At 45.5% G+C, this 25,736-nt stretch overlaps 1 protein-coding gene across 4 annotated transcripts in view; it reads right to left on the reverse strand.

Moving 5' to 3' along the window:
- Window positions 1-4,327: 4,327 nt before the first annotated feature.
- The window catches only part of GRHL3 (grainyhead like transcription factor 3), a 39,276-nt gene continuing 17,867 nt past the window's right edge, over window positions 4,328-25,736 (reverse strand). For 3 of the 4 annotated variants that reach the window (XM_035562204.2, XM_035562202.2, XM_035562201.2), the window contains 15 exons: window positions 22,406-22,592; window positions 21,638-21,699; window positions 19,709-20,045; window positions 19,325-19,404; window positions 17,319-17,472; window positions 16,233-16,344; window positions 15,438-15,532; window positions 13,506-13,664; window positions 12,692-12,770; window positions 12,148-12,281; window positions 11,222-11,256; window positions 10,411-10,499; window positions 10,183-10,268; window positions 8,959-9,023; window positions 4,328-5,126 (listed from right to left, as the gene is read on the reverse strand). In XM_035562204.2, the coding sequence (XP_035418097.1) occupies window positions 5,012-5,126; window positions 8,959-9,023; window positions 10,183-10,268; window positions 10,411-10,499; window positions 11,222-11,256; window positions 12,148-12,281; window positions 12,692-12,770; window positions 13,506-13,664; window positions 15,438-15,532; window positions 16,233-16,344; window positions 17,319-17,472; window positions 19,325-19,404; window positions 19,709-20,045; window positions 21,638-21,699; window positions 22,406-22,573 (1,770 nt within the window). In that variant the 5' untranslated portion in view covers window positions 22,574-22,592 and the 3' untranslated portion in view covers window positions 4,328-5,011. Of the gene's footprint in view, window positions 5,127-7,003; window positions 7,163-8,958; window positions 9,024-10,182; window positions 10,269-10,410; window positions 10,500-11,221; window positions 11,257-12,147; window positions 12,282-12,691; window positions 12,771-13,505; window positions 13,665-15,437; window positions 15,533-16,232; window positions 16,345-17,318; window positions 17,473-19,324; window positions 19,405-19,708; window positions 20,046-21,637; window positions 21,700-22,405; window positions 22,593-25,736 lie in introns of those variants that run through there. The other variant, XM_035562203.1, reaches the window with a different exon arrangement.

Consider the following 25,736-nt stretch of genomic DNA (forward strand, 5'->3'; position numbering starts at 1 on the left):
CAGTTAAGACTCATACTTCTTGCCCTGTTTATGTCTTCTAACATTCTAAAGTTCTTCTAGATGGTTACCAAAGGTCTGGAAAAGCAGTCAATAGCAATACTGCTGTTATTTCTAACATATGAACTTTCCCAGATACAGAATTTGTACCAGACACAGAGAGCAAGAGAACATGCTTGTTGCATTAGTCTCTCCAGCGCCCTTGAGGCAGCACAAACTGGGGTAATGGGCTTTACTGGAGCTCCATCCAGATCATATCCCAGACTTGCAAGGTGCTGTGTCAACATGCCAGCTCCCTGAGAGCCATTCTGCTGACTAAGCTAGGACAAGATCCCCAGCCAGAGTAAATTAGTCTGTCTCAAGTTAAAGGTACAGAGCTAGGCCAGTTTATTTATGCTGAAAATCTGGCCCAAAATTACTAAGGATGGTTACCAAGTTAATTAAAGAGGAAGGGAATGGACTACAAATACCTTCTGCAGATGGTGAAGAAATGCCATCTGTCATTTTCATCAGTCCTTCATGCCAAATTGATTAGAAACCTATGCAATACCATGTTAGTGCATGAAAAGGACAAGGATACACCATCATCGCATAACCATGCAGTCTTCTTTCTGTTGTTAGAAAAAAAAAATACACACACACACAAAAAAAAAACAAACCAAAAAACCACCAACAACAAAAAACACACACAGATCTCCTTTCTGGCCCAGTCTGAAAAGTGGGGAAGAAAATTCCATAGAATCGAAACTTCAAGTCATGAGATTAGAGGTGACTTAAGCCCTTGCCCACAAGAACACATGATACGTACAGAAATATTCAGCACTAGACCACAAGTAATAGAACTAGAGGAAGGTAAAATACTTCAGAACTAAATCAGCTGGTAGCTGATAAAAAGCAACAACTTTAATAAACGCTGGTTATTCACCAGTTGTTGATGCCTGGGCTCCTTTGGAGCCAGTGTCTCAGTGTTTCAGGAAATCTGGGTAATCCCTTACATAGGAGTCACAGTTAAATTTACAGTCAAGACAACCTTCAACATACTAAAGCTACCCCAAAGTCTATGTACACCAAATGTTAGCACAAAACTCTAATTCTATGGCCAGAGACACTTTACAGAAGATACCAGGACATTCACACAGGCTGAGGATTTTAGTACCTTTCTCATAAATCAGAAATTTTATACAAATCCAAGGAATTGTTCAGGGAAAATGTGAAAAAGCAGAGTGGAGGGGACCCCTCAGTGACTTCGTTAAAGCTTTCCACATTGTGAAACAGATGCAAACAGTTTCAGTTTCCTGTCTTTGATCCTTTCCGATATCCAACACAGTGCCAGGGAATCTCCAAACGTGATGTGTGGGTGTTTTAACAAAACACAGGATGCTGTTTTTCCCTTCGTAGTGATGGAGAATCACACCACACACCAAGATCCTCAGCTGCTTGGTTGATGATGCAAGGAATGAATAAGCATGAATAAAGACATAGAAACCGGGTGTTATTTGTACAGCTGAAAAGCAGAGCCCTCCACCCAGCACTGTGGATACCAGAGCTCTTGCAAAATTCAGCTCACACACTGCTCACACTGCTATGTTTCTCTCTCTCTCTTTTTTTTTTTTCCTTAATGCATATCTGTCTTTGCAGGTGCTTATTCACCCAGAGCACTTGGGAAGTATTCCTTCATCTACAACCATGATCAGAAGGGGGTCCCAGTGCTGTGAGCAGCAGAACTCAGACACCAGAGTAAAGCTCCTCACACAAGACTTCTTTCAAACTCTGCAAAGTACATGCTAACTCACAGTGAGCGGTACTGTCCTCAGCCTGCCATGGTTGGCTGGCTGATCGTTCAGCAGCTAATTGGTGATACTTGGTGCTGTATAATGGAAGATATTAGCTAAAGTTGACGTAAAAGCTTCCAATTTCCTTTGTGTTGAATAATTACTACAATTATTGGGAGTTGCAGAAAAACTCCTCTTGGTGCTATCATCTGATAAACCAAAAAATAGGTGGTGGAAACTCGCCGTGCCCATAGGAGACATTGCCCTGGCTGGAGAGTCCTTTCTTATCAGGGTTAAAATATGTGAAAAGGGCAGCGCAGGCAAATCCTACACCTCTGCTGTGTGCTTGCTCAGGGGATGGACACTTGGGTTTGCCAGCACCAGGCCTTGGTGCAGCTGAAGCACAGTGCCTGCACAGAACACAGAGCCCAGCGTGGGTGTGCATGCATGTGTGCACAGACACTCTCTGCTGCACACCTGCCAGGTACATTTTACAAGCCAGTCAAGAGTCAGCACAAACCAGCTGCTGACTGTCCAGAGCAGATACTGCTCCAGAGGAAGCTTCTCTCATTTGTCAGTGTAAGGCCTTTGCAAAACACAAGTGGGTTCATTCTTTCACACGACCTTTGTTCACTCAGAGGTGAATCGCCTTCATCACTCGTATCTTAATCTTCAAAAGGAACTGGTGGGCTCCGGGCAAAGAGTCAAGAATGCTTTCACATATTTGGGAGCTCTGCTTTACGCAACCTCTACAGCAACTCGCCTTTGCTGGAAGGGATGAACGATACTAAGCCAGTCAGCAAAACACCCACCCTCAGCAGTGGTGGCAGGGGGCGGTGACTGTACCTGCGCTGACGTTGGCATGAATCAACCAGCATTTCCCCGCACATGGTGGAGTTACTGTGATTTAAAACCCAACAAATTCAGGCTAACCCAGAACCTGCACAGGAAGAATTACCCGGTTCTTTGCCGCCTTCTCATGAACACAAAGGGAAGTCATTTGAATGGTGCAGACAAGCTTAGTGCCAGCCAGGGCAGTTCTCACACTGCAAAACTTAGGACAGATTTGTCTCTAGGGGTGTCGTATGCTCCCTCTCCCACAAGCAGTAGTAAACCTGTGTTCTTCCCTTAGCAGCCAGCGCTTGTCCATCGGTCAGGCAGAGCCCATCCGCCCTCCCCAGGACCAGCCCTGCACAGACAGCAGCGGCAGGGTGCCCAGCACCAGGAGTCCTGCTGCAGAAATCCCCCTGAGAAGAGCGGAGCTGAGTCCCCGGGCCTGCCTGATGTGTCAGGATGATGAGGGCACCTGTCGGTTTCACAGCCATCTTTTCTAAGCACTGGGGAGCTCTTGGTGTGCCTGTTTTTAACTTGAGCTGAAATTCTGCTACAGCAAGACCCAGAAATTCTGCTATAGCAAGGCCCAGACCTGCAGAACTAATACTGAATCAGAGAAATCCTGTTGAAGAAGGAGTTTATGATATGAAGATGAAGGAGTATAGAGTGCCAGGAGAGATTGTCAAAGGTTGATAAGCCTTCAAACTTATCTGAGTCTCATCTAAGAGGCCCTCCTCATAATAACAACAATTAAGTAATCAAAAATTCACCAACCTGACATATTTCAACATTTCAAAACCCCCTTCCCAGTGGGAGTAGAGCTTCTCTCTCTTCTCTGGTTATAGGACTCACATTCATTTCACTTTGATATAGACAGGAAAAGCTGAGGATTGAAGCAGACAAAGAAAGAGGAAAGTCCACAGATTTCAGTCATCAGAGGATTAATGGGAAAATGGAGGACTCCCCCTTGCTATGTGTATATATATATATATATGTATTTAAACAAAAAAGCAGCTGCAGACAATTTTTAGCACAGGAGACAGAGGGGTGGAAGCTTGGTGTTTGAGAGGTAGCAGGTGAGAGGAATTTGGGCAGCCAGTGTAGCACAGGTGGAGGAAGGTACACAACCGGCTATCTGGTAACACTGCCTTGCCCAAAAGATGGAGGCTGCGCTGCTCCTCCTATGAGCAGAATTAAAAAGGGCCTTTCTTTTTGACTTGCTTAAAATTTCAGCAGATCTGTGGAAGGTAACCCCTCTGAGCATTTATCCCTCCATCAAAGGGATGTGCCCAGAACTGCTCAGTCACCTCCACCCGCCTGCAGCACCGTGACGGCATGTCTGCAGCAGCCGGCACAGAGCTGGGAGGAAAGCCCAGCTGTGGGTCTGTGCGCCTGACGGGAGCTGTTGCTGCAGACGTACACAGACAGGCAGCATTTGCTGCCTCACACCCCTTTATGAAGAGGCAGTTTAGACTGACAAACTTCTTGAGCTGTTAAACAGCGTGCGATGCAAAACAACCCCAAGTCCTTTCTGTGCCTCCAAGGTCACATCTCTGCCCTGGCTCCTGCCCAGCCCTTCCTGAAGGCCTTCCCAACACAGACCTCAGGAGCTGGGTGAAAACAGTTCACTTTCTGTCTTTGAACCTTTATTTTTATGGAATATCCAAAACAACAAAACCAACAACACAGTTACAAAAGGAGTTCACGGAGAAATGTGAAGCAGCCTGTGTTTGAAATGCTCTGTGTCACCGTACTGAGTCAAATATAAAACAATGCATATTTATACATATATAAAATATAAAAGGAACAATACATCAGAAATGTATAAACAAGGGCTATGGAGGCCTTTGTGGTATTTACAATCAGAGACACAGCAGGGTGGGGGGCATGGGAGCTGGCAGTGTCCGTTCAACAGTGAGTTTTAAATGCATCTGTGAAAGTCTCTGTGGACAGAGGTCAGAGCTGGGCTCAGCCCTACTGGAAATGGTTTGAAGGTTCTGCATGACTGATGGTTTGGGAGAAAGCCAAAGCCTATGGTTGGATCAGTCATGGGCTAAGGCAAACAGTGAGCAGAGGCAGTCCCCTGCCGCTGCCTGGGTTCTGACAGCCATGTTAGTGTAGCTGCACGTTCCCAGCTGTAAAACAGAAGGTCAGGCCCATTGCCAGAAGGGAATAAAATAAAATAAAATATAAAATAATAATAATAATAAATTCAGTAGAGAGAAGTTCCACGTTCACATCAGTAACAGATCTTCCAAGCAGTCTCTGGCCAGGCACCATGAGGCCGAGTCCCTCCCAAGAGGCAGTGTATTCAAGTAAAGGCAACAAACTGAGGCATTAGGCTGAGCTCTGTTGGGTCAAACTTGCCGTCTTTGAGAGAAGTCCCAGTAAGTGCTGCCTGCGGCTCTTTATAGCTCCTTGAGGATGACCTGGATCTTGTCTTCTGCTTCCACCATGTCCAAGAGAAAAGCCATATGGTTGCTGTAGTGCTGGATGATGTTGTTGTCCATGTTCACCAGGATCCTACAGGAGAGTGAGGATGTCTGGGTCAGATACGGCACATTGAAAAGCCTTGTTGGAATTTGAGTACTGCATGCTCAGGGTCCCCACAAAGCCTTGTGGCGTGGGGTGGCCCTCCCTGAAATTTCTCCGCACAAAGTTTGTGTTAAAAAATCACCCACACCACCCATCACTGCTCAGTCAGTGCTGCGTTGCCGCAGCTGCGCTCCTCACCACCCGCCGACCAGGAGGCTCGGCCGCCACTGGGCTGCTCCCGGCATCATGGCCCCACAGCGTCCGCCTCTCCTGGTCTGGCAAGCACAGGATATTGAAGCTCCAATACAACACAAAGAAACATCCTGCAGTGCTTTTTGCAATTCTACCCACAACATGCCTAGGCCCAACGTTTGCTACACAGGCAAATTAATCTGGATTACAGGAGGGCGTGAATTTGGAGCAGAACTGCTCACTCCTCACTTCTTGCCTGGGTGCTTTTAGGGATGCATTATTCTGAACAAGCTGAGACTGCTTTGGAAGCAGATGTAAGTGGTTTGGAATAGGATGCCCTTCTGTTCCAGGACAACCTCCCATGCAGACATGCCCTCAGCATTGCCTGGGAGCCCTTTCCGCCAGGAACACACGCAGAGAGCATGTGGAGCCAGCTGGGCCAGCTGCTGGCAAGTTCCTCCCTGTGCTCTGGGGCACACCTCCAACCCTGCCGCAGATTGCGCAGCTCCTCCGATCTAGACTCAATTACAAGGAGAGATGGGGAGAAGGAAATATTTCAACAGCTGATTTAAACCCGGGGCTGCAGTTCTGTGCCAGGCAAGAGCCCCCCATTATTGTAATGGAAGTAACGGGGCAGTTTTGCATCACCCCACTGTTTTCCCATAAATCAGATGTGAAATTTGTAATTGTTTGGAGGAAACAAAGAGAACAAATTATCTTTCTTTGCAGAAAGCAAATCCCCTCCAGGTTCCTGCTGGGGTCATTAATGGAGCAATAGCATTAATTGTGTAATGCTCCAGAAGCCAAGATTAAAAACAAGAAAAATGAAAGACCGAGCATCTAACAGTTTAACCAGCACAAATGTGGGGCCCTGGTGACTCTCTGGGGGCTGCAGCAGCTGGCTGCTCCCCTTCCACCACCGCATGCAGCGGGAGGCTCAGTGCACCTCGCGTGTGCGGAAGTGCGGGTGGGAGCTCTGCCCTCGTGCCACACGTCCGCCCATGTGGCGTCTCTCACCCACAAAGGCAGCTGGCTGAGACAAGGGGGAGGCAACTGCATGTTGCTGCCACTGTACCTGATACCGCACTGCCGAACCCCAAGCACGCAACGTGCCAGTGATGGGGTCCTGCTCCTTCACCCCCACAGGAGCCTCTATTTTCCCTTGGGCCCCAGGAGCCTGGCCTCCGATGGGTGCCTGCAGAGAGGGACAGTGGATACCCAAGGGTGGCTCATCACTAAACGCCTTGCAACAGAGCAGCTCCAGCCATCTCTGGCTTAGTGCAGGAAACCAGAGAAGTCACCTGTGCCTCTTGCTACTGTGCTTCCATCAGATTTCCAAACCACAGAAGATTCAAGGGAGTATTGATTACAAATCTGAGCCCTGTATTGTTTTTTCCAGTCCAGACCTCAACAAGATACTAAATCACTCATTAGTGCTCTTGAGTAATCCTGAGGTTAAGTTCATCTGAATGAGGACATCACACTAAGAAAGCCCAGGCTGACAGTAGGTCCTCACCTACTGTCAACCCAGGTAGTACCACTGAGATTCACTAGTTTAAATCAGATGAAGATCTGTCCCTCAAGGTGTAATTACCAAGGGTTTAGGGTGGAGCAACAGGATAAAATCATTCAAGGGAAAATTAAATCTGGGGGAGCAGGAAGCAGTGTCTGACCCTGCCATCCAGTAGACTGGAGAAAAGTTTGTATTTCCCCCACACTTCAGCAATCCATGGCATCAGGTCCAGCTTTCATTAAACTGTCAAAATATGTTTTGGATCTAATTCCCAGGTGTTGCCTTTTCTTTTCATGAGATACTTCATTGCTTCTCCATTCTGTGGAAGAGATGGAAAAGACACCTGCTTGTTTTCCCTCCCAATCATCATTAAACCACATTCACTACTTATCAGATCAAATAATGACCAAAACCAAAGCAAAACAAAGTAAGGGTGGCCTCTCCCCTGAAGCAGTGCCATTTCCTGGTCCACCTGCAAACTCATCAGTGTTTGGATCTCTCTTGCAGTGCTGTGGTTCACAGTCAGCTGGTTCAGAAACCTGATGACAGTCTGATGACCTGTAATGGCCACATCACAAGCCACCACCACAGCTGACACACCTGAGCTTTGGCTCAGTCATGAAGTTGGAGACTGTAATAACAAACTGACCACCTTGTCACTCGCAGTCGTTCTTTGAAACCAGACTCGAAGCACAGTCTGTGGGGAGGTGTATGGGACAACCCCTCTCTTGGGGCCGTCAGTGCTGATCTTTGTCTTTTCCATTTCTAGGGATATCAGATGAGCAGCATCTGACAGTACAAAGGGACCCGAGTTCAGGAGTAGGTGCAAGAGGCTTAAAATTCAGACCACGAACCCTCCTGAACTCAGAAAGGTTGCTCGATGGTGGATTTACAGGTGAGGGGACTGTAATGGTTTGCCACTTCAGTGACACCACATCACAGCATGGAGGAGAAACTCGGGGGGAGGCGGCACACTAGTGAGAACGTGGGACTGCACAATGCAGGACCTGTCATCAGCCTTGCTTTTCTGCTTGTCTCTCCCCATGCTCAGAATTTGGACCAAGGCCAGCAACAACAATGAGTTCATCTCCCAAGCTGTCACTGGTGCTTGCAAAGGCTGATTGTATCACACTCGTTCTGCAAGAAGAACTCTGGATTTAGCTTTATGAAAATAAGCTTGGGAATTTATGAGTCTTTCCCTTTCCATCAGCTGAAGGGAGAATTTTCTGCCAGAGATAGGCATGACGCAGAAGGAGTTCATCAGTCCAGAAAACATTTCTGAAAGTAGCACTTTGCTCCACATCAAGACTGCTGCCCTCCACAGAAGACTCAACAACTGGTCCTCAGCTCGTGCAAACCAGTACCTTTCCCCCTCAGCCATGGGGGAGATCCACATGGATCAGTCAATAATAAAGACCACATTGGAATCACTTGAGAAGCCATTTCACATTTACTGCAAACCTCATTTGTCCACTCCCTGCAGAGCTACACCTGTCTCTTAGCAGCACATGGCAGGTCTCTCAAGCAGGACCTGCATTTCTGTACTTGGCTGCACAAGAGCCACCTGTGCCCAGGAGGGTCTGATCCACCTCTCAAAGTCAATGTGAAGTTTCCTACTGACCCCCCTGGTCTGGGAATGGGATGGTAAAGCTGGGAACAGACAATCCTTTCAGATTGCCCCTTGTCTCTACTGGGGCTGCCCATGCTTTTATTTAGCTCTAAGATCTCTTTCTGAGCCAGGGACGCTTAGGCATTTGGTTTGGAGAAGCAAAGATTTATACGTCTCTGATGGCAGTAAGATAAGTTCTCTAAAACCTCAGGCTTTCAGAATGAGACATAAGGGATCACCCATTAAACTACCCAAACAATTCCTCCTTCATCCAACTTCCTTTCCTTGGGAGACTTTACACTCCAAACAAATATAATACAAACAAGCACTATCCCAAATCTTTAAAGTCCTGAAAGATCTGAGTTTTATATGCTCCAAATAGCACAGACCCCACATGGCTTTACTTTTTATTATCTTGTTAAAATGCTATTTCAGCCTATGGTAGGGTACCAAAGAGAATGGGGTTTTAGAGGCACAGCATAAAAGCAGATGAGAGATTAGCTTACCCTCTTTTGCATTTTTTGTAGACTTTATAAATGCTTTCTTCAGGCAACCCATATTTTTCTGAAATCTGTGAGAGAAAACAGGGCAATTCTTTGTACTTGTAAACTGAAATTCCTATGATAAAAATCAAAGATAACACTGAGCCAGGGTTATTCAGCAGCAAAGGATTCCCCCTCATTTTTACTCAAGAAAAAAGTCTGAAGTGATGATCTGAACATGACAATTTGATCACGTTCGTGTCTTGTAATGGGCAGATAGGCAGGCTTCAGTTTGGTCTTGGTTCTCTTTCTGACGGCTACTTACAGGCCATGAACCTTGGGGAATAATTTTTGTTTTCGTTCTTTCATTCCCTGGCCTATTTGGGACTACTGGGCATAGAGAACACTGAGCTTTTTGTTATAAGATGCATCTGAAGGTGAAAGAAAATGCTACAGAACGCGTTTGTGTCTGCTGTGGATGCATCTGACTGAAGCTATTGCCTAGGTTTTATCTGATCTGCGATGCTTTCCTGCAGAGCTCTCCTAGGCAAGTACAGTTACAATTTTAGGAAGTTTGGGTGGAAGGGGAGTTTTGTAGCCTTTTCACAAGCATTTTCTGTAGAGTTTTTTGACTCTCTGGTGAGGGATGGGGGAGGGAGAAGATGGCAAAGAATCCTCTGAATCTTCTGTGCTGACATTTTTCAAACTCTGTTTTTAAAAGTTTGTAAAACCAACAGAGCCTAAAGTGCAGTCATAAAGCCATCCCAGATCTGGGAGATTTATTGTTTGTTTCCTTCCCAGTAATCCCCCAAGAAAGGTAGGTTATCAGGGACGCTGCTGATAATCATCACAGAAATATGCCTATGCGCTGCTCAAATACAACACAGGGAATTCCAGCACAAAGCCAGAACTGGCTTCAGACTGCACAGTTACAGCTAGAGAATGGAAAGGGTGTTTTACAATGGAAAATATGAATGTGCTGTCACAAGAGGAGACTTATATTATGATCTGAACAAAACATCTCCCCTCTGTGGCACTAACGTTCTTCCCCTCTGTGGCACTAACAACACATAGCCCAAGCCAGGAGCTGTGTATAGAATTCACCTGTACTCACAATTTCCATTTCCACTCGAGAAGAAAGCAGGCACCAGATATAAGCAGTCTTATATCCAGTTTCCTATATGTCAAGTACCAGCACCCTACTATCTGCAGTGTGTTCATGTGCCACAGTTTTTGGAAAATACTTACAGCTGTTCTGAGGCCCTGGAGATCTGGTGTCTTCAACATGAGAGCATCAAACACTTCCTCTGACTCCCTCCGCACATACAACAACACTGAAGCAGAAAGCATAGCACTGAATCAGTGCTCTTTACAGCATGTTTTCAGAGTTATGTGGTCTCATATAATTCAAGATCAAGAGTTACTTTAATCAAATGAAACACGACATTCAAGAACAGTTCCCATCCCAAGGCTTACCTCTCTGAGGATCTTCTTCCTTGGTTTGCTTTGGAGGTATCGGGTCAAACTCATCTGTGAATGAGGTACCACTTCGTTTTAAGGGCAGCCTAAGCAAAAGGAACACAATACTCTCAGGAGAACAGAACAATAGTAGCAAACAAAACAATTCCAGCAATTCTACTTTTGATTGAACAACTGATTATTCCAGCAAACATCCCGCAATTAAATATTGGTTCTGTAATTATGGCAGCAGAGTATCTGCCACAGTTGCACCTTCCTGCCTAATGCATAGAGGGAGGTCAGTGAATGTAGGCAGTGGTTTTGGTATCACATCATAAGAAAAAGCCTTTTGCACCTTCATGTTCTTGTTCTCTATTGGTATAACTAGACAGTGGATCAAGCCTAGGGTAAATATCTGGTTCTCCCCACTCTAAACACATTAGAAGTGTGATTTCTACTTCATTCCAGTTTCTTTTACAGCAGTAGCTGCTTCTGGTTATATGAACCCTTCAGCAATAGTTGTGATCTTTTTCTTTTTTTGTCTTTCAAACTTTGTCTCTATAAGAACAGCAGGACAGTCAGAGACCAGACTCATGTTGGAGTGTGACACTGACAGGGGAAGAAGTGTACCTGTGTTTCTGCATTCCTTTAGTCCATTCTAAGCCAAGGTTTAACACATATTTTGACACTCAAGGGCTTCAGGGAGACACTCTGCTCTGTCATTTTGCGCCTATAGATATTGTGCTGCCTATAGATATTAAACCACCATAACATGCCCAAAGAAATAAAGCAGCTGTTGGACAGGAAAGGCAAATTGCAGCAAAATTACCTGTTTGCAGAGTTGGGAACAGCAGGAGGAAGCACCTTGAAATGGAAAGGAAACATTGATCTTTTAGCATACACAGTATCACTGGTGAGGGACAACATGGTGACTTTTTAATATGATTCCCTTCCTCCCAATCCATCCATTTTTCCTTGAGAAGGCAATTAAACATCTATATGCGTTTCTTAGACTAAATAAAAACTGATATAAAGACCTATGTAGGTTCTCCTCTGTCTAGAACACACCTGAACATGTATCTAGCTACACCAAAAAGCAGATCAAATCTCATCACCTTCTTGGGATCAAGGACCAGCCATTTCTTGGTCAGTTCTTTTATTGCAAACCAAATTCTTCTAGTCCCTTTTTTTGATGTGATACATCAGTACAGCAGCCACTGCAATGGGATGCTAAAGTATTGTCACAGATGGCTTTTCCCCCAGTTTTGACAAACTGAGACATTGTTTCTTGAGGAAATATTGATGAGGTCTGAAGAAGGCTGAGTCTAGGATTTCTCAGGCTCAAAGGCAGATAGATGGGCAGAGGAGAAGTGAGAGATGTCCCACACATGAAGGGACTGATATGGTTGCATTTTTCAATAGTTTATTTTCTGCCAATATTTTTCCCACTACTCCAGTCTTCTGTGGAAGTTCCAGATAATACGTGTAAATCACAGGAATAAAATCTGGCTGGAAAGTACCTGGAAAGGTTATCTTGCCTATCACTCCTGTATGACTATCCATACTACTCTTGACAGCTATGTCTTCAAGTTCACCACATTTCCAATAAAGAGCTGTGGATTGATTTTTATTTATTTATTTATTTATTTATTTTTACATAACACAAGTCATGTCTGGGGGACTGACCAGTTTGGAAATGATGGGGGCGACTGGTTGATGAGGGCAACAGGTTGGTTGTTTTTTGAAGGGACTTACCGTGCCACACCTCTGCTGGTTTGAAAAATGGACATTGGGGATAAACAGGACTGGCTGGGTTTCAAGGTCAGTCTCTGGCCTCAGGAATGTGATTTCATTCCCTCTGAAGCCAGACAGCAAACAGCCTTTCAGACCTACAAATGGAAAGTCCAGTTCATCTCTGTTCAGATGGCCATTTAAGAGGCAACTATATGCAGAGTGGGGAAAATGCCCGCCCAAGGTCTCCCAGCAGAAATATTAGAAATATCTCCCATCTGTAGATGGGACCAAGCAGACCTTCAGGGTTTGCCCACTGCTGTCTCCCCTAGGAAGGCTCCCTGCCAAGACCCCATGACAATTCAGAAATGTTGGTTAGTATTGATAAGAGGCTTTGAGAGGCTTGGTAGGAGGAGACCAGGCAGGGACCTGACTGACAAGTTGTTTCCGAATGGTGCTGATTTCATCAGGCCTGGCAATACCCAGGGCCGGATCTCATGGAAGGTAACGGACAGGCCTACAGGAATTTCAACATGCTTCAGATCAGGTAACAAACACTAGCACTGACCATTGTTATTGGAGTCCAGGCATTTTCCTTTCCTTCTGAACTGTTTCCGTTCATCATCCCGCATCTTCCTCTCTGCTCCCTGCAGGGAAAATGAGGCAAAAATTAGGGCATTGAAAATTTTAACATAGCATTGGCAATAGAGGGTTTACTGGCCATCTCTGGATGGCAGGCACATTGAGGTAAAGGCAGCCTTTATTAAAAATGATCATCTCAGAGACCTGCTACAGGCCCTCCAGAAAAAGAAGGTAGGTGTGCACTTTCTGATATTTATTAAATTTATTATTATTTATTATTAATTTATTTATTATTAAAATATTTATTAAAATTTATCTAATTATATAAATTAATATATATTTATTAATATTTAAAATTAAAATTTATTTAATTTATTATTAAAAAGATATTTATTATTAAAAAAAAAAAGCTTTTTACAAATGAAAACCGTGGACAAAAATAGCTGTGCAAAATGTTTCTGTTGTAAGATATCTGAGGCTGGGGAAGAACCTCTAAAGGAGGTTCTCATCTTTTCTGCTTTTTAAAAACTTGTCAGAATTAGACATTAATTATGAGACACAGTCCTATGTAGGTCTGATATGAAGAAAACTTTCTCAGGACCCTGTTCTGTAAAGGCCTCAGCGGTGCAGACACATCCCAGCTGTCCTGTCTCACTCATCTGAGGGGGCTGAACAATCTCTATTCCTCAGCCCTGTCTGCTATGCTGCTCTAACCTCCGACAACCTTTCTTTTTATTCTTGTGGAGTCACTGGAGTTTAAATTTCCTCTCAGACAACCTGGTGAAAAAGCAATGTTCTACCTTATCACAGAATATCTTGATCTGGCAGACGGCACGGTGCACCAGCTGGCTGGTTCCATTGCCGTAGTCGTAGGTGTCTATCTGGAGGTTCAGTGGGACACCTTTCACTCCTTTCTGGGAGGAGAAGTCGGTGCTCAGGCAATTCACCCCAATAAATACCTGCAAATAGGAACAGAATTTGATATAGCTTGTTGGTGCTTAAAACATTATCCTCAAACAGAAATAAGAACGGGGGATAGGAACAAAAGCAGCTCCTGAGACATGCTTCCAACCCCCCCAGCCTTGGCCGTGCACGTGGGCTGTTGGTTTCCCACCTGAGTGCAGCTGCAGGTCCTTTCTAGCTGCACTCTCCCACATCAACTATGCCAGCTGTCCAGGAGAAAGAGCTTTGTTGTGTGGACAGCTCACCCTTTATCATACTGCACTCTGTTACATCCCTGATTGTCTCTGACTCTTTATTAACACTTTGGCTATCCACTCCCATCAGTTCAGGGAAGCTTCAGATCAGATGCAAAGTCTGCCTGGGGATATTCTTGCTGATATTTTTGATCTTTCAGTTGAACAAGGGACCCTCGGACAGCAATGCCCTGGAGGAAGGGAGGAGGGCTAGGCTTCAGCTTGAGGAATTACAAATCATTGCTGTTAGTTAAATAAATATCCATCCTTACGCTGGTCTCCTTTCACTAGGATGGAGTTACCTCCAGTGGGAACTTAGGAAGAAAAGCTGAGCACAGACATAATTCACACTATCTCCACAATGCCAACTCATTTGCGTGACCCTGAAATTTCCCCTGGTCTCTCTGGGGACAGATCTGCAGCTGGTGAAGCTCACACAGCTCTTTCAGCAGGGCTTTCGCTGAAGATTACAGCCCTGAAACCTAGTGTCAAATCTAGTCAATACCTACATATAGAAAAGAAACCACTTATCTGTGGTGTGAAGTTTAATTGCACAAAGAGAGGTAACAGGTGCCACAGACGACCCAAATACCTGATCCACCCCCCAGCCCTTGCAGGTCTCTGAAGTCTCACCTTTACTAGCCCCAGGCCAGTGCATGTACAGAGTTTCTGCTAAGAGTTAAATCCAGTTTTACTGAGGTACCCCTGAAGGCTTGCCACATACCTGACATATTTCCATTTCTGACAACTTTGCCTTGAAGACATTTGTTAACCTCCTGGGTTGTAAAAGACCAAGGTCGCCTTTGGGCTAAAAGAATGACTTAATGAGATCCCAAAGCAAACCAGAGTTTTCCCAAGCTACCAGTTTCAGAGAGACAGGATTTATGCTTTTCTTTTTTTCTTAGTTCTTTCATCTTTTTTTTTTTTTAAATATGCTCTTTTCAATCCACACTAGATAGCAAAGCATTAACAAGAGACTCTGAAGAGATGCAGAAGAGACAGCAACGCTCTTCTTTCGCTACACGGGAAAGATGTCAACATAAGTCTTACAGATTTTAAGGTCAAAAGGGATCTTGTGACCTGCCTGGCTCCCTTCCACATCACAACTCACAAAAGGGTGGTCAGTCATTTATGCATCAAAATGCTGCCTTGAAAGGAGGGTCTTTGTTCCCTAAGCTGTGGTTTATTTAAATAGGTTTCACCCACATGTGAGTAGAGTCCTCATCTAGGCTAACTGCTGCAAAGAGTTTTCTTGAGTTATCCATCAGCACTAAAATAACATCTCTGAGTCAGTCTCAGGTGTAGCTAGAATGTTTATTAGCTAATGGCAATGCTTAAACACACAGAAGCACGGTGTCCTTCCCTGCTGTCCTGGCAGACAAACACTACCTGGGGCCACTGGAATGGCATTGTTTGGATTTGAAACTCTGCCTTTCAGCTGAGAAGCAGGGGGAGCACGGCTGGGCTGTCAGAAAGCAGACTACAGTTTTGCTGCGGACCAAGGCTTCCCATTTCCCTTCCACAAGCAGGTTGTACCTTTGCTTCTTCATGGACGTTCCACACAAAGGACAGCGCATTGTAGGCTAACTCCTCAATGTTCTGAACCGTGTTGAAGTTTTCTTTGCAGTCAGCTGAAATGCAATGAAGAAGCAGCTTATACTCTGGCTACAAAACTGTTTACATTCCCTAGGCTTTCCACTCCCCAAATGCCTGCCTCCCACTGACTGACCACTGGATAAACTTTAGTGTGCATAACTAAGGCCAGAAATGACTCAAAGGTCCTGGCTGGTGGCTGCTATTTGAGTAGTGATTTTATGCAAAGTCAGTGTACATTGGTTCTAAATTCAAACAAACACGTCTTGTTCTGAGCCACAAGGTGCTTGGCACGGTGCTCAGCAAGATGCTGTGCTGGACAGGCAAAACATCTGTCTGGCCCAGCATAACTCCCTGTAAACCCTGTCTGCTGGCACTGAAGGACAAGCAGTACCAAAGCCTTTTCTATCTCAGATTCCTAGACTCCAAGAGGACATAGGTCACATCTGTAAGAGCCAAAATAGTTTAGAAGCTTCTGTTCCTCTGACTGAGGCTCTTCTTGATGTATCTTGAGCTCCTTGCGCATGTCCCTACACTTGGCAAACACCATCTTAAATCCCCAAGAGCTCACCGGACAGAAAGGATCTGAAGCCAGCAGACCAGCCTGCTCCTCCCTGATTTCCCCCAGTCCAGATTTTTGAGCTGCAACCATGTTATTGTGTATTGAAAATGCAGTAAACTGGTGCTAGAAGTTATCAACCCCACCCAGCCATCACAATCTGACAGCCATGCTCATACCAACGTCAATGACTCTCTGCTTGGCTGTGGGCTGGCGGGAGTGCCAGTGCTTCCAGAATTTGAGCTGCTCCGTTGGTATCTTTTCATTGTCAAAAACAATCATCACAACACTCTGTAACACAGTGAGGATATCCCATATCAGTACACACAGCAGGACAATGTTTGGTGCTCTCACTGCCCTTTCCATCCAGTGCATCCACGCACTGGCCAAGGGCAGCTTAGTGTCATTGATAATGTTTTATTGCTGGGGAACCTAAGGCAGACAGGAGAAGGGACTTGACCATGATCATACAGGCAGCCACAGAGCCAAGAGCAGAACCAAGGTGCCCTGTATGTCCCCTGCTTGCAGTGCCCATGTGTTTCCACCAACTCCAAGGCATGCAAGCATCCTGCATTGGGAAATTGTTAGCAATGCTGCAGTAGGTATTAAACTGAGACATTCTAGAAGATCTTTTCCTAGACATTCTCAGTTTCAGAAATCCTGCAAGTCTTGTGATGTCCAAAGTCCAGCCCCTAGATACCCCTCAGGGTTGGAGGACCATGTTTCTTTGGTGGGAGCTCAAGCTCAGCTTAGACTTGGGGGTGACTCTGAAGCCTGGACACACATCCCAGGATCAAGACAGGGCACTTGTTTCCAGTACTGAAATCTTCATAGAATCATAGAATGGATTGGGTTGGAAAGAACTTTAAAGTTCATCTAATTCCAGTGCCTGTGCCATGGGTTGGGAACCTTCCAGTAGACAAGGTTGTTCAAAGTCTCATTCAACCTGGCCACTTTTAGGGATGGAGCATCCACAACTTCTCTGGGCAACCTTCCCACCAGGGACCCCAGCCAACCATCAGCTAGGGAGGCATATTGTGCATCCCTGACCTGACTGAAAGGTTTCAATTGACAGGTAACATGCAAGCTGTTGCTGTGGATCAGAGGATTAGTTTGCTATGAGTGAATCCATCCCATTCATTACTTTAAGCCAACATGAGCCACAAAGCCATTACTCTTCATGTTCAGGTCTGTTCCCAGGCCAGCACAATTGCTGGATGTCTGATTATAGCATGTGTCAGCAAAATTGTCAGCTTGTCTCTTACCTTCACTTTATTTGAGGACAAGTGTAAACATTTGCTGTCTCCAGCTGTCCGCAGTGTGATGGGGTAGAACTGTCCTTTGTTGAGGTAGGCCATGGGAGAGTCCCCAGATTTTATGTGAATTGCTTTGGGCGACCCCAGAGTGTATTCAAAGTCACTTGTATGGAACAAAGAGAGAATGATGAGTATGATGAATAAGCACACACTGCTGTTTCACTTCAAAAGTAAAACAAATGCAAGTCTCCATCTTTACAGGCAACAGACACCACACACATAGAAGTGTGCCCTACTCCCCATCTCACAGCTGTGGTCAAGCACCTTGCAGCACAGCACATAGTGATCCTCCCAACACCCTGGGGAACAGCACTTATCCAACATCCTCATTTTACCTTTTGTTTTTGTTTATGTTAAAAAAAAAAAAACATACATTATTGTAACCAGTATTTTTCTGTGGATGGCTACAGAACCAATGCACAGTCAAAAGCCTGAACCAAACTAAACCGAAATAGGTACTTGTGATGAGACTTTTAAAGTGTCCTGAACTCCGATTACTGTCTCCAAATTCACACCCACAAGTGGCTGACCCAGGAGGAGTGTGTCCTAATTGGTCCTATAGAAACAGGAGGACCTGCAGGACACTGACATCTGCTTGTTTATCCAGGTGCTTAAAAAAATGATTTAGAAGCCCAGCTTGTTGAACTCTCAGTCTCATGGACAGTAACTTTAGTCTTTACAGAAAATATCAGTAGTATTAGACAGAGGAAGGCATAACTGTTGACAGGCAAATTTAAAAGAGGAGCCTGATTTTTCCAGAAGGCCCGCTCTTGGACATTCACCAGCACCTATGAGCATTCAAACCATGATGCTACAGCTCAAGCATTTCTTCTGTGGGGAACCTGTGCAAGCCATCACCTGTACACAAGCTTTCACACAGACCCTTCAGCTGCCTGGGAGTTGAAGATCATCATATTCCTGCTTAGTCACTAACTCTTTTTCCTGCTCCCGCCTCCCCAGTGATGCCATCTCTGAAGATAGACTTGGCAACTCCTCTTATCTAGAGCCATGAGAGCCAGAGAATTTCAGTACGGGAATAAACAGCAAACAGAAAGCCTCTCGCTCATGAACGCGAGCTGATGTCTGTGTGAAAATCCCCACGTCTGGCAGCTGAGTCACAGAGCCAGGTGACTCAGGAGGCAAATAAAAAGTGGGAGGTGGAATAATGCTACCTACTTGGAGATTTGATGTGATATCTAGAGCAAGAAAGCTCTGCCTGAGTGAGGGATGGAAAAGAGGATGGAATCTCTCTCATGTTTTAGGAATGAGATGCAGTGGCACCTTCTCTAATAAATGTTCTCTAACAGTGCTAAACCCTAAGTAAGAACCTAAACTTTAGATTAGGAGGAGGCTGTTTTTCACCCTTATCAACTGACATCCTCATTTTTTTTGTCATTTACCCCCATTCCAAGTAGCCTGTAGAAAGATGGTGCAGCCACCTGGATCTACACAGGAACTACGCAGTGGTCCCGGAAAGGGGGTTGTAGCACCCAACAAACCCTCACATGGCAGACCTCAGTGCCACATCTTTGCTCTGGCTAAGGTGCTTAGGAGATGTGACCACAGCAGTAAAAAGAGTTGGCACTGGATTTACACCAGGTTGGCCAACAGAGTACAATCTGAACCACACTAAAAGCATGAGCTGGCACAAATCAATCTAGTAACTTGAACTTAAGACTGGGTTTGATCCCTTTTCAACAAAACATTTCAAATCCTAATCCCTGCTTCAAATTTCACACACTAAAATTCATAAACTGTTCTGTGTCTAGAGAGTCATGGAAGAGCCACTTGCTTCTAAGACACCAGGGACACACCTGCAAAACCGTGACATCTCTAAGTTTGCTATGGCCCCTGCCAAGGCTGGTTCTGGGGCGAGGAAAGGGCTGCAGTCTCTCCCCAGGAAAGGTACACAGCCAAGTGCCCTGGAAACCCAGAGATCAAGGACTGGCAGTTACCTCTTAACACTGTCCGTAGCATAACTCTCAGGGCAAGGTGGCTCTGGCTGGGGTTTGAGGATATCACTGAAGAGTAGTGACTGTAGAAAAGTGGAAAAAAAAAAAAAAAAAACAGTCAAAACTAGAATCTTTCATTGCTTTGTCAATTCACCTTCTCCAGTCATTACAACAGAGGCCTCTGATAAAACATAGAGCCTCATTTCAAAATCTTATCTTACTTCTAAAATCAATGTAAACCCCCCAATAATTCAATGCAAATGGCATCAAGCTTGTAATGCAAAAGCAAAGCTCCCACTGACTCCAGCATGAACAAACCCCAAATTAGAGACAGCGTCATGCAGTACCCCCGGGCTGCACTGACAGCATGCAACCAACAGCTCTGACCTCCTGGGGATCCTCTTTGAAAGTGCTGTCTGGCTGCCACCTCTGCTGTGTTGGGGCCACAGGGATGGTCTCGAAGAGGGAGTTCAATGAGCTGTTGTCGTATACATCCCCTGGAGGGACCATGTAGGTGTCTGGTGTGGCATCCAGCTTGCTAACGCCTGGTGGAAGCATGGCTGGTTTGTGAGGAGTAGGGATGCCTTCAAGATTTAAGCCATTCTTCTTCTGCGGCTCACAATATTCTTGGGTCATAGAAGTGTTTTCAGACAAGAGCTTCATGAGATGGGCTGAGCCATCAAAGGATGCGATCTCTGGGTCGTACTCCATTCCGTGGCAGTGCCTGGTGGAGAAAGGATCCCATCTCAAACCAGGGAAGAGGATGGACAACCCCAGCAAGTTGTCACAGCAAGATGCAAATGCCTTGATGCACTGCTGGGAAGCAAACTGCACAGTCTAGCTGCCAGCTGACCTTGAGTCATCAGCATACATCTCCCACTTGATACAGGAGATCTGACAGGCCCGTGGGTAATCTCCACTCACTCACACACCTCTCAGTGCAATCAACAAGAGCCAGAAGTGCTCAGCAGATAAGGGATGATCACACAGAATCAGAGAATATGGTTTAGACATTGTTAGGAGCTGCAGATCCAGGGCCTACATCCATCATTTCTTTATTTAGGCTATTAAACACTCAGAGCAGCAGGGAAGATACAGAAGATAACTGCTATGTGGTCTTTTCAGGGCTCATTGACAAGGAATTTATTTTATTTCATTTTAAGAAAGCTGACTTGCACTAGTTCACGCAACTCCAGGAACTTAGGAGACAAAACTCCCAGAGATCACGAGATGAGTGAAAGGTTGCAATATTAGAAATGAGATGTATGGCTCAAGCTTCAAAGCAGAAGAGACCAAGTATAGGAGCTATCAGATGATAAAGACATGGACAAAATGCATTCCTGTCGCACACACAAACCATCCCTTGGTGCAGCATCCCAAGAACTGGTCCCTTCTGCAGCAGTGACTTTGTGACCCTGCTGGCGCTGCAGTCCTCGCTCAGGTGGGAAGAGGTGGTTTATTGCCCCTGTTACCATGCTCAGAAAACAAACCAATCCCCACATTATCAACCCTCACACCTCTTGGCAGCATGAGCTTTCCCTAAGGGAAATAAAGCTGATTGAGTAGCTCCCACCCGCTCTGCTTTGAGAACCTTCACCTTCAGGTATATGGTGAAATCTATGTAGCTAATAAAAAAAACGTTCCACTGCTATAAATACTGTTCAGAATGCAGTGGCCTTTCAGAGAGGAGAAAACAGCTTAACTCAGCCTACTTACGAAGAAGAAATGAAGTATCATTTAAGGGGCTTATTCTGTCAAATAGTTAAAAACAGACAACCAGAAAAGGTTGCCAAAGTATACAGCATCCAGGAAGAGGAACTGAACTCATAGTGGCAAATGAGCTATTAATTTCATAGTTAATTATCTGAAAACCTCAAAGGACAAATGGGAGTCACTGGAGGAGAATCCTGGGAGACTAGAAGCAATTACAACAGAAACCCTTATCAGCCCAGTGAACAGAAGAGAACTTTGTCATTCCCTTCTCACTGCCAATGCTTAATCCCTTTCCCCTTTCCAACTGGAACAAAATAGGAAATAAATTCTTTAAATAAATTCTTTAGCTACTGCAAATCAGTGCAACTACTCTGAACGCAGCTAGACAGATCCTCAGTTGTGTAAATGGGTGTAGCTCAATTTATACCTGCTTGGGATTTGGCCTAAAGAATTTTAATATATGTCTCAGGGTTAATAACCTCCACTGTTGTTGGTAATAACACCATGCTTTGATGTTTATTTTATGCAAGCTAAGAGACCCATCATGCATGCAAGCAGCTGCAGGAGAATTAGACTGCTATAGAGAGCAAAAGTGAAGCTAACCTCTTTCCTAGTTCATTGCGTCCCATCATACCAGACGGAAGAATCCTCTTCTCCTTTGGGACCTAGAACAAGGCAGAACAAAGAGTTTGTTTATTGTTAGATTTTATTCATGGAAAGCAGAGGCAAAATTAGCCTTGTCTGTGTGGCAAGTGAAGTCTCATAGATAAAACACTGTGTGAATAATAAACACTGGGCGAGGACACAGGAGACCTGGGCTCTCCTGCTGGTTCTGCCACGGACTCCCAAGGTAACCTTAGGCAAGCCACACCATCTTGTTCTGGGAATGACTTTCAAAAGCACCCAGCTGAATAGGAACATCAGTCTTATTGGTTTCAATTAGGTCTAAATCCTACCCACGTTTCACTAAGCCCCATCCTGCAGCAGCAATGGAAAAAATAAAGCTGCAAGGGTCTGGAAAGCACATTGCTGTTTTAACTTTGTGTCTCTCAAAGCATCCCTGTTTCTTACAAGAAAGCTGTTATGTAAAAAGAACACCAGCCTGAGACACCAGACACCCAGTTTCAGTTTTCCACCCTGTTCTGGTTTCGTTCTACAGTACGAGGCTCTTTCATGCCTCAGTTTTCCATCTGTGCACTGGGGATAATAGTGGCACTCTATGCCTGTGAGCGTTATTCAGGGATCACTGTATGAACAACAAAGAGAGTTCAAGAGGTGGGTACTCTCCTAAGGTGGCTCAGCATGTTTTACCTTCACACTTGTCCTCTGGGACAGACTCCCCCAAGACACCCAGCCCCAATAGGAACATACCATGTAGTAGTCATAGAGGAGGCTCAGGGCAGCCACGCTGTCATCATCTCCATTCACCCTCATCATCGCCTTGGTGGCTGCAGTCAGGGGGTTCTCCAGGTAGGTTTTCCAGGCTTCGTCTTCATTGGTGTAGGAGAACTTCTGGAAGTTCATGGTGTCATTCTTCATCAGGCGCACAGACCTAAAACTAAGCCAGACAGAGGAAGCAAGGGATGAAGAATACTAATTTTCCACAGAAACTTCCATGCCACCAAGCTGAACACATGAAGGGCTTTCCAGAGGCACTGCTGGAATGGAGAAGGGCTGCTTTCCTGGTGCTTAACTCCCAGCCTCTTTGGGGTTCCTAATCCTGCCTGTAGCTATGTACAAAAATAGGCCAGAGTGTCTCTGGCGGGGCTGCGCAGAGGCAGATGTACTTCTGCATCCCTCCTCCTGCCCCAAGGACGCAAAACTCCACGTCAACATCTGCGACTGCTCCCCCCGTACACACATGTGCTGGCCAGCCAGAGCACGTGCTGTCAGGGTGGGATGTTGGTCAGTAACCTGGATGCAATGTGATCAGGAAACTTTGTAAAATTATTCTGTGAACTTTGAGCTAAAGGCCAGTGCAGACCACAAAATATCAGTCAGCATTCAGAGAACTTGACCTACCCAGAAGAAACCAAAACTCATTTCTCTTTGCTGTTTATGGATTTAAAATTTAGCTGCATCCTAAGTTTTTTTGTTTGTTTTGTTTTTTTTCAATCATTAGTAAATGATTTCACTTTGAGGGAAGTAGACAGGCAAATCACAACACCCTCTCTTCCACTAAAAATACATGACAGAGGTGATGCTCATGGGACTATGTGTGCTGAGAAGCAACATACAAAAAAATGTCCTGCCTCTTCTCTCTTCTGGCACTTTCTCTGGGTCTCTCCACCTTATGTTAATAAACTGCCAGGTACATAATTACCTAAATATTGGTCATCTTTCCCTTTCCTCCAGCAAATCCTACTAGCAGGCAGCACAGAAGTGCTTTTGCACATCCCCTGGGTGCTCCGTGCTGCAGGTCCACCCCACTCAGGAGAGGCTGAATCAGGGCTGTACTCCTGTCACGTCCATCAGCCATGTGTACGTGGTGTCACCACCACAGCTCATTGCACTCGCCATAAGAAAATAAACAAGCTTTGCAGTCAGAAATTACTTCTTCATCAAATGTAAACTTTCAGGAATGGCAAACTGTTTTTTTGTTAGTGGAAGAGGCTTAGAAAAATAAGAAGTAAGATGCCTTTAAATCTTCAAAGTTGCCAAGAGCAGAACATTTTCAATTACTACATTTTCTATGGGAAGGCAAAGAAAACGCACAGGAATTCAGGTAATGAGTACTGCACTTCAATGTCATTTTTATAAGGAATAAGATGTTTCCATTACCTTACTCTCCATACGTTTGTAATGAGGCCTGGGCTTGAATTTTAAGTGAATCACTTGGACAACAATAATTTCTCTTGAAAGGAATTTGGCATCTCTGAAACTCCCAATTATTGCCAACCAGGATAGACACTGCCAGCCCATTTAGTGTGAGCCGACAGGGTGAAGAGCCAGGTGCTCGGCAGATGCTCTGGGGCTGGAAACTGGAGGGGTGCAGACATGACGGACGCTCGTCCATCCTCCCTGACAGCCCAGCTAAGGCAGCCTGGCTCCTGTACATGCACCAATGTCTCCCGTAGGCATACCCATAAAAGCCAGGCAGGGGCAGTTTTGGTGGTGCTCGAGAGCGCTCCTTGGCCAAGCACTGTGGCAGCCCTGCCGTGGTACACAATGTCTCCTACCGCAGCACAGATGAGGCTGCCAACAGCTGACTGCTGCCCTTGTCACTATTTTATTAAGCTATATGCTGCTTCCACACAGAGTCCCTCCACATACAAGCCATGCAGCAGAAGCCAGTGAGGGCTCTGCCAATGGTCCGGGGCACCCCATTCCCACTGGTTTCGACGCTCACTGGAGGCTGGGGCCTGGGCTCAGGCTGGCAGAGAGAACAGCAGCTTCCCAGTGGCAGTTCTGTCCTCCGCCAGCTCCCATCGCGCCCCGGAATAACGGAGATGCTGAGCTTGCTCCTCTTCTCCCTCACACACTGTGATGATGCACTAGCACCAGTTTCACCTCATGCATGAAACTTCACCAGGTGTTTTGCGAGTTTCGTTGTCTTTAGCATTTCTCACACAGCCCTCCCTCCCCTTCAGTGCCGCTGCTGTCTCCAAGGCGAGCAATCGGCATGACTCAGATTTCACTGCTGTCGACTTGGCGATGGGCTGTTCAGTCCTGTCTGGACAGGAATCCTCACCCATTCTCAATCCGATCTTCTCAAGGAAGAATAGGCAGCAACAGAGCTTGCTCTCAGGGTGAGACTCCACTCCTATCACTTATAATCAACATAGATAAACACACCGTGGTAGGATGTAGCAACAAAGCATTCAGGAGCTTAAAAAAGCACAGATATTACCAGGAAAAATGATTTGGAGCTTTCTTCTCCCTCACCTAAGCTCTCAACCAAGGCACTCCTTGTTCTGCAACTCCATTCTGCCTACCTGTTTTGTCCATCTGGCGTAGCACAACCACCATAACCATGAGCTGCTACTGCTTTAGGATTTTATCACCCGGTCTACACTTTGGAGGCAGAGGAAGATGGGTGGGGGAGCTTGAGATCACAACCACTCGCAGCTGTGTCCAGTTTACGAAGAATACAAGTTTGAAAGGTGCCCTAGGAACCTACATCTTATTTCCACATGTGACTTCTGGCTTTGCTGGGTAGCCCTGGCTATGATGCTTGCAGACATTGATACCTCAATCCCTGCCCACCTCACACCTTTGCTAAGAGAAACTGTCCCTGTAGCAGAGGTGGCACAACAGAAAACCCACCCTACCCAAAACCTATTAAAGTAAAGGCACTTTCCTAAAGTCCCAATACATGCACTAAACTGGAGGAGACCTAAAATGTGGGCACATGTTGCCTTATGCTACTCCCATTACAGAAGCAGCAAACTCCAGCAGAAAGAACGGACTGGAAAAGTCCCTGAAAGCCAAGGGGCCAACAGCCCAGCCAGCACAGTGGCTCCTGCCATGCTCTGGCAACTGCATCGGTCCCAGTGAGCTTGCACTGATTCACCCAGCTGGGGACCTGGACCAAGCTGACATTACAGGCATCCCATTTATTCCATTTTGTTTCCTTCATATGAGTTCATATGATACCTAATAGTCACTGAAATTAATTTGTGTAGAGCCAACTATTGTCTCAGATAGAACCCTGCAGCTGGGACAGTTCTGCAGATGAGACCCAACACAGACTCCATCCCAC

The sequence above is a fragment of the Cygnus atratus genome, chromosome 23 (genome assembly GCF_013377495.2).
Source record: "Cygnus atratus isolate AKBS03 ecotype Queensland, Australia chromosome 23, CAtr_DNAZoo_HiC_assembly, whole genome shotgun sequence".
Classification (NCBI taxonomy): domain Eukaryota; kingdom Metazoa; phylum Chordata; class Aves; order Anseriformes; family Anatidae; genus Cygnus; species Cygnus atratus.